Genomic DNA, 14,960 nt, shown 5'->3' with positions numbered 1-14,960 from the left:
GCTGTTTGTTTCAAATAGCTACCTTTAAATTTCATACAATTCTCCCCTCTATCTTAAACTTATGACATCAAGTTTTAGATCTCCCCACTCCAGAAAGTGTCTGCTTCCACTGTCCTTGATGTCCTTGATTCATTTGATTTCAACATTTTCTTCTATATTTCTAATCCACCAAGGCCAACAGTGTGATGGCCAGAACTATACCCAATATTCCAAGTGCACCCTGACCAACATGGTGTGATCTGATCAATGTTTTGTACAACACAATTCTGATCAACCTATTGTGCCGCTACAGAAAAGCATGAAATTTTCTTTCTACAGTCCAAAGCTTTACTTACCTTTACCATTTACCTTGGTCTTGAAGGCATTTAAGATATTTACTAGCAATATATGGTAACATGTGTCTTCTCTCTAATAAAACCAAGCTTTTAATATTTTCAAAATATGAAAGTAAAATATATTTCTTGCAAGGATAAGGCATATTTTCAGTACAGTGCAAAAAATGTGCACAGAAAACATGGTGAAAACTTTAATTAAGAACAGATGTCAACATAAATCCTCAGAGGAAAACAAATCCTCAGTACAGAATAGATGAGATCATCACCAGGATAGCTTCTTGACTGTAAATTTACTGTCAAGTAACACACTGATCATGAGTTCTATAAATGTTTAAAAAGTATAATGGTTCACCTTAGACAATGCAAGCAAGCTAGAAACAAGTTCTTATTTATTCCTTTGTGTTAAGAGTGCAAGAAAAAGCCTTTAAACGTGAATAGTTTTATCTTATCAGTTTAAAGCCAGTTAGAAAAATGCAAGAACATATTCCTGAACATTATTGACTGGCTCAGTAATAATAAGCTGTATGAGTGATCCAATTGGGTTTCTGCTCTCTTGAGCGTTTTGCTGAGATGTGGGATGTGAAGATGGATTTGTAAGCCTCAGACTTTCCTGCCATTTCTGTAAAAGATCGTTTGGCAAGGCTGGTGGCAGGTTTACATGTTTTCCCGGAAGATGTGGATGTTGAAGTTGACAGCTGTCCATTTTCTAGAAGAAAATAGAGGAACCATTAGTTCAAAGTAAATTTATTATTAACATATGTATTTTGTCACCATATACTTACCTTGAGATTTATTTTCTTGCAGGCATTCACAGTAGAAGAAATTCAATAGAATCAGTGAAAAACTACACACAAAGACTGACAAACAAACGTCAAACTATGCAGTCAGAATCAGGCATATCACCGGCATATGTCATGAAATTTGTTACCTCAGTGGCAGCAGTACAATGTAATACATAATAATACAGAAAAATAAATAAATATATATAATAGTTAAATTAAAATAATGCAAAAACAGAAATATTTTAAAAAGGAGGTAGTGTTCATGGGTAATACTGAACATGAGTTCTAGAATCCTTGAAAGTGGGTTGTGGAATCAGTTCAGAGTTGACGTGAGTGAAGTTATCCACACTGGCTCAAGAGCCTGATGGCTGAAGGATAGTAATTGTTCTTGAACCTGGTAGTGTGGACCCAAGGTTCCTGTACCTGGTTCCTGATTGCAGCAGTTAGGAGAGAGCATGGCCTGGATGGTGGGGGTCCTTGATGATGGATGCTGATTTCTTAGGGCAATGCTTGTAAATGTGCTCGATAGTGGGGAGGGAATTGCCTGTGATGGACTTGGCCATGTAGGCTTTTTCACTGTTGGGCATTGGTGTTTCCATACCAGGCTATGATGCAACCAATCAGGATACTCTCCACTATACATCAATCAGAATCAGAATCCTTTATTATCGCCAAGTATGTGGACACATACAGGGAATTTGATGCCGGTTTCCCTGAGCTCTTGCTGTACAGAATCAAAAAGCAAACAGAACAATAGTGCAAATAATTGTGAACTATATACAATGAGGTACACCTGTGTATGTACAGGTGGACTTGGTTTATAATAGACTAAATTTCAAGTGTTGATAAGACTGATGGCATATGGAAAGAAACTGTTCTTGTACCTATTTGTCCTGGCATACAGTGATCTAAAGTGCCTACCAGAAGGAAGGAGTTGGAACAGGTGATGTCCAGGGTGTGATGGGTCTACAATGATGCTTCTTGCTCGCTTCCTGACTCTAGATGCATACAAGTCCTGGATTGAGGGCAGCTTCACACCGATAAACCCAATAGAAGTTTGTCAAAGTTTTAGATGACATGGTGAAACTGCAAATTTCTAAGGAAGTAGAAGTGCTGCTGCACCTTATTTGTAATGGCACTTCTGTGCTGACCCCAGGATAGATCCTCTGCTATTATAAAGCCAAGGAATTTTAAGTTACTGACCCTCTCCACTTCAGATCTCCTAATGAGGACTGGCTTATGGACCTCCAGTTTCTTTCCTCTATAGTCAATGATCAGCTGGAGCTATACTTAGCCTCACTCAAAATTGTTTCTGCCCTTCTCAATAGCGCAGACTGAAACGTCTGGGAGAAAGGAGATTAATTAATATATTGGTCCAATGCTTGTCTTTGCACTGAAGGTTTCAACTTACAGCCTGCATCTCCTAGATACTTTAATCACTCCCACCATTTAAAGATGCACACAGCAGGTTAATACATGAAGTTACTTTATCACATTTGGCAAATTAAAATTGAGCTCATCTTCTACATATCAGAGAGATAATCTGAGTACTACTCTGAATTACACCATTAGTAACACAGAAAACAAGGCAATAACTTGGCATGTTGATCTGTCCGGGCGGGGGAGGGCGGCGGAGGGGGCTGGCACACACAAACGCACTTACCAAGCAAGGCTACAAAAACATTGACACTTAAATTTTCTCAGAACTAAATTTTAACATTATGTAACAATATACCTTACTCTATCTAAAGCTTTTTTCTTCCAAACAAAACAATGCAGCATAATACTAAAATTAAATGCACGCATCAGATAGATCTTTATCATAAAGAGTACTGGAAATATAGAAATGTTCTCATTCCCTCCATTAACTCCCACCCAAAGTGTGATAAATGCTGAGGAGCAAATGTCAAGTCCAGGACCCAGATCAACTAAAGTAATGACACCCAGAAACATTGACAAATACAGTGCACATTGATCATTCAAATCTATTAGGATTATTCTCATAAAGACTGGCTCCTGGAAGGAATAACCAGAAACTATCAGAAATAACGGGAGAGGAAATAATATTTTGGCCTGTGGGGGGAGGGGGGTGTGGTGCGTATGCGGGCGTGCATCATTCACCTTATTAGACACCTCCAGTTCGTGGTCTTCTGCTGCTGTAGCACTTCAAGATTTGATCTGTTGTGCATTCAGAGATGCTCTTCTACACACCACTGTTGTTACACATAGTTATTTGAGTTGGTGTCATCTCGAACTAGTCTCGCTATTTTCCTCTGACCGCTCATTAACAAGGCATTTTTCCCACAGAACTGCCACTCACTGGATGTTTTTTTGTTTATCGCACCATTATCTGTAAGCTCTAGAGACGGATGTGTGAAAATCCCAGCAGATCAACAGTTTCTGAGATACTCAATCCACCCCATTTGGCATCAACAATCATTCTACAGTCAGTCATTTAGATCATATTTCTTCCCATTCTGCTGTTTGGTCTGAACAACTGAACCTCTTGACCATGTCTGTGTGCTTTTATGCCACATGATTGGCTGATTACATAATTACATTGAAGGGCAGGTGTGCCTTAAAAAAAGTGGCTACTGAGTGTACATTTTAAACAGAGCAACAAGTTTAAATGACTCAGAGTGATAAAAGTATGTGAGGTGGAGTAAGTAATATGCAGAGGAGTAAAGAATGGTGAGGAGTGATTAAATGATAGAAGGGATGATATTCAGACAAACAAAGAGACAAAAGGAAACTTAACCTCAGAGATGATATCCAGTTATCTAGCGTCCTCAGGACTTCGGTAGTGCTGGACAGGCAGATTTTTCAGATATTGGGTGCTACTTCAGTAATATTTCAGTGTATTTCCAATTCACATTTTTTCTCTTAAAAATGTTATAGTACAATGTAATAACTTTTCAGTGAACCAGGTGAGTTTTAAAGGAATGCAGGAAATGAAATTCCACTGAATCTGAAGTCCAAAACATTGTCGACTAAAAGCAGAAGTTGGTAACCAAGGGTGGTTTTACTGGGATAGAGTGGAAATATGGAGTTGAAGCTACACAGATCAGCCATGAACATATGAAATTGTATACTCTCGAAGGGCCAAGTGGCCTTCTTCTGCTCCTGCTCCTCTTACAACAGAAAACAGAACCATAAAATTCCACACATCTTACCAATTTAATTTTCTTCTCCTTTTTAGACTTGACTGCAAACTTATGATATTCTCTTAAACTACAACATATCGTACCTCAAAACATTTACATCAACAAGACAACTGGCTACAAAACTACACAGCTTCAATCCTTCATCAGAATTGTTCTCAGTAAACTGCATTCTTTTCACACTTGATTTTTATCAATGAATCCACAACAACAGCCCATGCAAGTAGCTGAGAACTCTGCTGACTGCATCCTGCTCTGAATGAACCTGCACTTTCATGTTACTCCTCTCAGTGTGCTGTATGAAGCTTTCCATTCTCTTTCAAACCTTCTCAACAACCAATTCTCACCAAGCTTCCAGTTTGCCTCTGAATTTGTCTGTTTCTAGGCATGTTTCTAGTCAGGGGTTATTTTATGCAATGGACCTCAACCATTAACCAAGGACCCCAGTTGGGAACCCCTGTTCTAGTTACTCCTTTATGTTTTTTTCCACTCACACACAAAGAACTAGCAGACCTTATCAAATACTAAATACAAGACCACACAATTGTAAGTCTTTGTGGTTCTGGCATGAAGTGTGATCTCTGATTAACTTCAGTTCCAAGTTAGGTGCTTAAAAAAAATGTTATTTTCTGCAATGTGACTGTTGAAAATTATGGTAGGTAGAAGTTCAGCACAGCTAAGTAAAATGTGGACCACCCTGAGAATTTCCAGTACTTCGCTTTTTTTCAGATTTCCACCATCTGCAGTATTTGGATTTTTGAAAGCCATTTTAACCTCTTTGACATGGAGCAAACTAGACTAAACTTTAAAAAATGCCTTGATCTGTTCATCATATTGCATTATTTTTTAATCAAATATAACCAACTAAGAAAATTAATTGTTTACTCTTGGCAAGTGGCCTTTTGTTTTGTAAATATATTCAGAGATCATAGACTTTCAAGGGAAGGAAACCAGAGGTCCATGAGGCAGTACCCAACAGAGGATCAGAGGTGGTAAAGGTCAATAATTTTAAATTCCTGGGTGCCACTATCTCAGAGGACCTTCCTGGATTCATCATATAAATATAATCGCAAAGAAAGCACGACAGTGCCTCTACTTCCTCGGGAGTCTGCAGAGATTCAGCATGTCATCAAAAATCTTTGCAAACTTCTATCGAAATGTGGTGTGAAGTGCTGACTAGCTGCATTACGGCCTGGTATGGGAACACCAGTGCCTTTGCACAGAATATCCTAAAAAGGTAAAGTAAAACTGATAGAATTCTCCCAACCATTGGAGAAAGCAGCATCCATTATCAAAGATCCTCACAACCCAGGCCATGTTCTTTTCTTGCTGCTGCCATCCGGTAGAAGGTACAGGTGCCTCAAGACTTGCACCACCAGGTTCAAGAACAGTTACTGCCCCTCAACCATCAGGCTCTTGAACAAAAAGGGGATAACTACACTCATTTAAGGACTCTTGTTATTCATGCTCTTTATTTATTGCTATTTTATATCTGCATGCACACCTTTGTTGTCCATTGATTTCATTTACAGTTACTGTTCTACAGATTTGTTAAGTATGCCTGCCGAAAAATAATCTGTATGTGGTGACTGATAATAAATCTTACTTTGAACTTTCAGATACGACACAGAAACAGGCTCTTTGGCCCACCAAGTTCACACTAACTGTCAATCACCCATTCACACTAATCCTGTATTCATTCTAGTGTTTTATTCTCCCAATATTCCTCTCAACTCTCCTCACATTCTACCATTCACCAACATATCAAATCACCAGCAATTTAAAGTGGTCAATTAACCTAACAACCCATTTGTCTTTGGGATGTGGGAGGAAACAGAGACCCGGAGGCAACTCATGAGGTCACAGGGAGAATGTGCAAATTCCTCAGATAGCACTGGTGGTCAGAATTGCACCATGTCTCTGGCTGTCAGAGACAATGGCCTTGCTGGTGTATCACACAATGGTGCAGCAGCAGCAGCCATCATATTCACAGGATGTGCTGGTTTGCTTCAGACTGCCTTTGAGACTGATGGTAATCCATCAAAACAAAAATCTCCATGCATTGTGCCTGCCCAGAAGCAGAATTGCTGTAAAACATGTGGGAAAATCCAGACTTTTACTTCAGTAATTTCTTCTAATTCCAAAAAAATAAAACTAAGCTTTTTGAACAAGGTTTATAAAGATTTAAACAACTGTCTGAAAAAAAAATCCCTGTTCTGGTCACACATGAAAATGCTGGGCTGAATCAGCACCTGATTACAACTCAGTGTAAATTTTTACCTTTTTGCAAAGCAATGTCATGTTCACTTAATTTAGTTTGTCCTTCTGCACTGTTAGCTACATGCAAGCCGTTCAGCGAACTAACAGTCCAGTCTAATCTATTCATAAATGGTATTTTTCTAAGCCTGCAAGGTGCCTTTGTTGAGCTGCACCTTTTCATTGGCACGTGCTAAAAGCACCCAACACCAAGCTATCATCAATTTATTTAATGAAATGCATGAGAGAAGACGCCTTGCATTCAACATCTACAAGACCCAGATATTTAGCAACCTGTCCCTGCTGTACCACCCTGCCTTCCAACAATAAAAGTTCAGAGTCTCCGAGATCACTTCACGTGTCAGGATGATGATACCCACTATCTTTTTCAATGTGTCAGAACGGATTTTGGTTAACCGAGTTTGAAGATCAAGGCTTCCAACCTGCCTCACAATTCATCACCACCTACAAGGTAGTGATCCCTGCTCTCCTGCATAATTCAGAACTACCCTCAGGATCCTCCAAATAAACCATGAGAATAGCTCATGGACCTCTCTAGAGCAAACAACTCCCCAGTCATCTCTTCTGGGCAAGGCACTTTTGTATGCCCAGTATCAGACTCGCTCTTCCAAGTTCCATCAAGGGAAAAGATTACACAGCTGAGAGGGGAGAAGATTCAAGGATGCGCTCAGATTCCTCGGAGGGAGAAAAAGAACACAGCATCCCTACTGACTTCTGGCAATCCCTGGCATACGAGGATCAGCATGTGGGATGCCACTGAGACCCTTAGGCTCAAGCATCGAGAGCATGATTTAAATGGTAGATCCACCTCACAAAGTGCCCATCCATTTGTCCCTTCAGATACTTCCTATCCCATCTGTAGAATAGGATGCCGGTTCCACACTGGCCTCAGTCACCTCAGAACTCACAAAATTAGAGAGCGATCAAATTACCCTTGATCCTAAAGTACCACCTAAGAACAAGATAAAGGAATAGCCTCTGAACTAAAATTCTCCTAATTCAGAGTATGCTCAATACCTTGGTGTCAATTGCAATTAAAACCCTCGATTCATTTAAGCAATATTAGAGATTTGAAATAATTTTAAAAACCCGAAAATCAAAGAGTGCCAGTTGTAAAATCAATTTCTTTCCACATCATTTGACATACTGAACTAACCTGCAGTGCTGGTGCTTGACAAAGTATTAGTCATCTTGTCAACTGTATTTTTTTTCTCATGTTTCTGGCTTGATGGTCCTGAGATTTCTGTAAAATAAAAGAAAACGAAGATATTTATACAACTTGGACCCTCCATTATGGTCAAAGACCTCGCTTCTGTTGCAAGATACTCATGCTTAACTTTTAATCTGTTCTGGAGAATGTGGAGTAGGTTTAACAGTGGGCCTGTAAGATCAATCTAACCCTTCCCTCCCGCATACATTAGTTCCCCATTTTTCTTTCATCCATGTGCCTAAGAGTCTCTTAAATATCCCTAATTTATCTGCCTCTACCACGGGTTTTTCGCACGCACCACTCTCTATATAAAAAAAAAACTACCTCTGACTTCCTACTATACTTTCTTCTGATCACCCGAAAATTATTCACTCTGTATTAGCTATTGCTGTCCTGGGAAAAAGGTGCTGGCAGTCCACTCTATCAATACATCTTATCATCTAATACACCTTTATCAAGTCATCTTTCATCCTCCTTTGCTCCAAAAAGAAAAGTCCTAGCTTGCTTAACCATAATATATGCCCTCTAATTCATCAGTTGCATTACTTAAGTTATTGGCTCCATAGGTTTTCAGGTAAGCAGAATATTTTTTTCCCTCCACCCAGGGTTCTACAAGTGCCAGTTATCCACACCTCGCCACAAGTAATCATGTTTGAAAGTGCTAGTATGCGACACCCATACTTGGGTATAGTCTCTGCTCAATGGATGTCATTTCAAACCATTCAAGAGTTAGAAGACTGCGTGACTTTTTGTTCCACACTGTGCCACATCCTAACTGCTGCTCCAGTTGATATCAACCAACTTGGCAGAATTTTGGAAATAAACTTGGAACTTCTTCAGGTATGCACTGCTTAATGGGAAACATCTTATTCAAAGCCTTATGACTGATGTGGACAAAGAATTTCCATTGTCAACCCAGCTACCTTCGTTAGGAAAAATTCCCAGCACTTCGGTTTTCTGATATCACACTTTCTCACATCACTGCAAGAGTAATAGGAGGCGGACCACTGAAAAGACTGATGTGCATCATTGAACAAGATAATGTATAGGTGTCTGGAAGTGGGCCACAGTAAGTGCAAGTAAGAAAATGAGAACAGCTGGGCAGAGAATGGAGGGCACTGTCAGAAAGGAGCAGAATGGGTAAGACCAAATTTACACCACACCATATCAAGCCATTAATTGTGGTTAAACTGAATAACTATGGATTATCAGAACTGCTGAATGGTACAAAGGGAATACCCTTTGGTTTAGGGGCAGGTACGCAGGCAGGGGTGAATTGAGGAATGGGAAGGGCAGTGGAAGGAATATGAAGGACAAAGGAGGAGCATTCAACAGCATTACCAACTGACCCACCCTAGTACCCTAGGGATCACCACTGATCAAGAAACTTAATAGATTCTATTGCTGTGAGCAGCTTTGAGACCAGCTAAGTTTGATGCTTGTGTTTCTCTGACATCACATTCTCCATGTAGGAAGCAAGCCGAAGTTCATACATGACATCGTTTGTGACTTTCACAGGTCTGAGTTGTCCTGCTCTATATGAACTTAAGGTTCATTCATTCATCTGAAGTAAACAAAGGAGTTTAAAAATAGAACACTAAACAGTTATCTGCCAACTAACCTATCAGCAACTCACAAACTGGCTCTCACGCTCAGTAAACTCTGGCTTTCACTCTCCTGCAGCGGAAACTTAACCTCTTGTTCGTACACTGTCTCAATCTCCACGTACCCATTTCCACATGAATTTATTATTGAAATTCTGCATTGCACTAACCATCAATGTTTTAAATTGAGATCATTATGCTTAAGATCTAAGCCCAGACACATCTGGCAATGACTCTACTCAAAAGAACTATACAATTACCATACTCTTTGTAAACCATTTTGTACTTTAATCCACAAAATGCATACAGATTTTGTTAAAAAGCTGGGAAGCAAATTACTCCATGATCAATGTCCTTGTGAAATAGTGGCAAGTAATCAGCGGTAAGTTTTATACAGTACCTTTGACAAGTCCAGCTTTAGAAACCTCTTCAGTGGCCTTGGACTTCTTAGCTTTCTGGGAAAGAACAATGGCTACTTGTGAGATATACAATTAATATGTAAGCACACAGAACTGAAGCCAACAGGACAACAAAGGAAAATGGCAAGGTTCTGCTTCTTCAGCTGTTGCAGTTAACAGTTTAGACCACACTGTCAATCTGAACCATGAGCCCAGCTCAAACAGTAAATCTCACTACAGGCATTACAACCAGATGGTTCTGCCATTCCAGGTTACCCCAATCTACAACTAGAAAGGAGACTGGATCAACTAGGTGTAGAGTCAGAGCTATGCAGCACAAAAACAGATCCTTCAACCCAACTTGCCTATGCCAACCAAGATGTTCATATAAGCTGGTCCCATTTGTCCATGTTTGACCCATATCACCTCCAAACATTTCCTATCCATGTACCTATCCAAATGTTTTTTTTGTCAAAAAAATGTTGTTCTTGCAACTGCTCAAGCTGCTTTCTTTGGCAGCTTATTCACCCTCTCTGTGAAAAAGTTGCCCCCTCAGGTCACTTTCGGTCTCCTGTGTTCCAAGGAATAAACCCATAGCCTGCTCAGCCTGGAGTCCTAATAACACCTTCGTGAATCTTTTCTGCTGTTTCCAGTTTATTGGAATCTTTCCTATAACAGAATAATCAAAACTGAACACATTACTCCCAAGGGCAGTTTCACCAACGTCTTGTACTTAGCATCCCAACTTAGATAGTGCCCTGACTGATGAAGGCCAGTATGTCACAAGTCTTCTTAACCACTCTGTCTACTTGTGAAACCACTTGCAGGGAACAATATACTTGTACTCCTAGGACCCTCTGTTCCACACACTCACTAGGGTCTTTGTTCATCATGAAAGTCCCACCTTGGTTTGACTTCCCAAAATGCAACACCTTGCACTTATCTGCAATTAACTCCATTTATCATTATTTACCATTCTTTCCCAGTTGCTCAAGATCCTGCTATAATTCCTGGTAAACAACTTCACCGTCTATGATACTACCTACTTTAGTGTCATCTGATAACTTGTTATCTACACCAATGATTTGAAATGAGACTGTACAAACAATGGGTTCAGCACCAAACCTAGAAGTGCACTACCAGTCATGGGCCTCCAGTCCAAAACAAAATCTTCCATCATCTTGTAGCACCTCTTAAATTAAGGAACAACGTTAGCCACCTTCCAGTCTTTCAGCATCTCACTCAATGCTAAAAAATGATATCTCAGTCACAGCCCTGACAATTTCTTCACTAACTTTCCAGTATTCTATCAGGCCCCGGAAATTTACCCATCTTTAGACGTTTTGAGATGCCCAGTACCTCCCCAGCTGTTACGTGGACTATCCTTAATACATCCCGATTAGTTGTCACCAAGTTCTTTAGCCTCTGTCTTTCTCCATAATAAAAGCAGGAAAATATTCCAATGATGACTTCACTAGGTTCCTGCAGCTCTACACAGAGGTTCATTTTGGTCTTTGAGAGGCCCCATTCTCTCCCTAGTTACTTTTTTCTCTTAATATCCTGGTTAAAGCTATTTCTACTAATATGCTGTTGGGCATTTTATTTTAGCTATTTTCTGCAAATGCAGTGTGTTCTATAAGCAAGTTTCATAATCTAGTGCTTTGGTTTCAGCTGAGATAAGGATCCATTTGCCCAACTTACGACGGTTGTGTCAGCCAATCGGGTTTGTCTTGGTAACATTCTGCCCAGTAGGATGAGGGGGAAGATTTTAGAGAGCTGGGCAGGATCAGGTTTCTGAAGGACAGTAGCCTGGTTTGGGTCTTTTGTTAGGAGGTGCAGAGAAGAGGACAAGTGAATAAGTTTGGAGGATCCACCTTATGCCCCTGGTTACTGTCTTCACAATTTGGACCATCGGCTCAATCTGTTCTGATGTACAATGGGATAGTCCTCCCCTTTATCATTTGCTATTGAAAAACAGATATACAAAGTAACCTCACCCCTATGTAAGCATCAGTTTTTGTTTTGTTTTTTTTATAATATAATTTTTATTGAGTTTTCAAAAAGAATACATGAAAAGATAAAATCTACCCTCCCCCCTCCATATATAGTCCTATCTAAAAAGAAAGAAGAGAAAAAAAAAAGCCGCCTGGGTATTGGAATGTTTCCACATGCTCCATGGGATTCAAAATAAATTTGGTATAATTATTTGTTACTTTCCCCAAGGGACCAAGATCTTTATCGGAGCACTTAAATATGCCATCCTATCTTTTGTAAATAAGGGCACCAAATATTCAAAAATGTTACATATTTATCTCTTAAATTATAAGTAATTTTTTCGAGTGGAATAGAACTAGCCATTTCATTATTCCAACGATCCATACTTAAATACGAATCAGATTTCCAAGTAACTGCTATAGTCTTCTTAGCTACTGCCAATGCAATTTTTATAAATTCTTTCTGATATTTATTCAATTTAAGTTTCGGCTTTATCCCTTCTATATCACCTAATAGAAATAATACAGGGTTATGTGGAAGTTGAGTTCCAGTAGTTTGTTCCAATAAGACTCTTAAATTTATCCAAAAGGGTTGAATTTTAAAACAAGACCAGGTAGAATGTAAAAAAGTACCAATTTCTTGATTACACTGAAAGCATTTATCGGATAGATTTGAATTTAATCTATTTATTTTTTGTGGTGTAATATATAATTGGTGTAAAAAATTATATTGTACTAATCTAAGTCGAACATTTATTGTATTTGTCATACTGTCAAGACAGAGTCTTGACCAATTTGTTTCATCAATATTAATATTCAGATCTATTTCCCATTTTTGCTTTGACTTGTGGGTTCCTCGTTTAATTGTCTGTTCTTGAATCAAATTATACATACAAGAAATAAATTTTTTAATTTTCCCCTTTTGAATTAAAATTTCAATTTCATTAGGTTTTGGCAAAAACATTGTTTGACCCAGCTTACCTTTTAAGTAAGCCCTTAATTGAAGGTAACAAATATCCAGATCCAGATATTATGGGTTTTAGAGTTAATCAGGAGGAATATAAAATTAACCTTTTGTTTGTTGATAAGTATATTATTTGTTCCTAACGCATTTAACCACCGATCCTACCTTTTGCAGTTTTAAGTTGAACACCATGGCTCACTTTACTATTAAAATTCTTAAATTTATAACATACTGATATAACCAAGGTTGCTCAAGAATGAATATTGTCTTACAAGCTCTGTCCCAATATTCTCTTTTCTCCCGACAACTTACGCTGCCTTTTCCACATTTACTTTTACTTTGCAGTTTTTAACCTGATTTAGAATTAGTTGATATTCATAAACAATAAACTGTCTTCATAAGCATCAAACACCCCTTACATGCTATCCTTCACTCATAATGCCGGCCATATGCTCCTGAAGTTCCATTGCTCCCTGAACAACTATCACATTAAGGAACAACTCTCTGCCCCTCACGTTCCCTTCATCAGTGACTGTAGTGCATAGCATCTACAAAATGCAATTCCTCACAGAGCATCTCCCAAAACTCTGAGCTCTACTATCAAAAGGACATGGGTAGAAAATGATGAGAACCACTTCCTGCAGGTTCCCTCTCAGTTGAACACCATTCTAAATTAGAAATATATCAGGTCCTTCATTGTTGATGACCTCCTTCATTGTCCACTGTGCCGCCACTGTATGAGTATGTACGCATTGGATTTAATATATTTGAGTGCTTACATGTAATGTATATGCATGTATGACTGACTATGTTTTCAGCCACAAGTCGATATGCATTAGTGTGTATTGTGAATACATGCACGTGTCTATATGTACTTGTTTTTGTGTCTTTGAGTTGTGAGCATGCATACTTGTGCTTTTCTGTATTATGTAGGAGTCCACTTGACTTAATTATGGAAAAGGCCCATCCGGCCCTTCGAGCCATGCCTCTCCAGCAACCCAATTAACCCTAACCTAATCACAGGACAATTTACAACAACCAATTAACCTATCCAGTACATCTTTGGACCGTGGGAGGAAACTGGAGCACCCAGGGAAAGCCCATGCATTCCACGGGGAGAAGGTACAGAAACTCCTTACAGAACAATGCCAGAATTGAACTCCAAACTCCAGAACTCCCCAAGCTGTATAGTGCTGTGCTACTATGGCACCTGTGCGTATGTGTAAATGTATTTGAGTGTGTGTGATTGTGTTGTCTCTGACAGCATGTACACGAATTGGGCTTATGAGTTTGTGTGTAACAGTAATATGCAAAAGACGATTTCTCCATAGATATATTTGACATCGGATCCTACCATATGGAAGTGTGTATCTCAGCAACTGTAGTTTGTATACCCTACCGTGGGAAGGTAAATAAAGATTGGGTGAGAAGCAGATTCCAGAAGTCCAAGGGTATTACTGAGTCCCTATTAGCTGTGAACTGCAGCAAACTGACTAACATTAGATGAATCAACTAATACATGACAGCAGTACTTGGAATGTAAGTATTGAGGAAAGATTTGAGTTGTGACCTTTTTAGTTTTGTCCACTTTTTAAATAATTCGATTATGTTCATTTTAAAGGAAAGCCATGAAAATCGTTGCATCCTGATTTCATTAAAAACAGCAATCATATTTAAATGTTTCATTCAAAATTATTTATAGCTTGATGATTAATTTAGAATTGAAGCCCAAGTCAATTAAATGAGAAGGAGCAACTTTAAGTAGGTGACTTCATATCTCTCCCAATATCTCTCATTCAGAAGCTGATTGACTTATTTTATTATTGTCATTACCTTGACAAAATGGCCTGGCCAGTTGCAGCCATTGCAAAACACTGGTCAAGACATCAGCTTCACAGCCCAGAATGGTCTTTTTTAATGTTCTAAGGTTTTTGTCTTTTACTAGCTTACTTTCTCCAGCTTAGCGACATGTCTTCTTTCCTCCATTTGCCTTTGAAGATCTGCCATTTCCTCTTTACTCCCATTCAGTACAATCACATCATCTTCTTTGAAGGGTTCCCCACACTAGAGCAAAAAATGAAATATTAACTGTACATAACAAATATACATTTCCATCACTAAACCAGTATCAGAATAATGCCCATATAGTCTTAGTAGTCAAAGTGGAAAAGAATGAAAACATAAACTTGCATTACTTCAAGCATCTAAATATTGAACAAATCTGTCCACCATAAA

The 14,960-nt window shown here is 38.9% G+C and overlaps 1 protein-coding gene across 1 annotated transcript in view; it reads right to left on the bottom strand.

The window, feature by feature from the left end:
* Positions 1-479: 479 nt before the first annotated feature.
* Positions 480-14,960, bottom strand: part of rtf2 (replication termination factor 2) — a 65,860-nt gene continuing 51,379 nt past the window's right edge. Inside the window, exons 6-9 of the mRNA XM_072239057.1 lie at positions 14,676-14,789; positions 9,770-9,824; positions 7,712-7,798; positions 480-1,041 (exon numbers count right to left, since the gene is read on the bottom strand). Of these exons, the coding sequence (XP_072095158.1) occupies positions 842-1,041; positions 7,712-7,798; positions 9,770-9,824; positions 14,676-14,789 (456 nt within the window). The 3' untranslated portion in view covers positions 480-841. The remainder of the gene's footprint in view (positions 1,042-7,711; positions 7,799-9,769; positions 9,825-14,675; positions 14,790-14,960) is intronic.

Source organism: Mobula birostris, chromosome 2, assembly GCF_030028105.1.
Source record: "Mobula birostris isolate sMobBir1 chromosome 2, sMobBir1.hap1, whole genome shotgun sequence".
Lineage (NCBI taxonomy): Eukaryota > Metazoa > Chordata > Chondrichthyes > Myliobatiformes > Myliobatidae > Mobula > Mobula birostris.
This window is presented reverse-complemented; position numbering and strand designations above follow the sequence as displayed.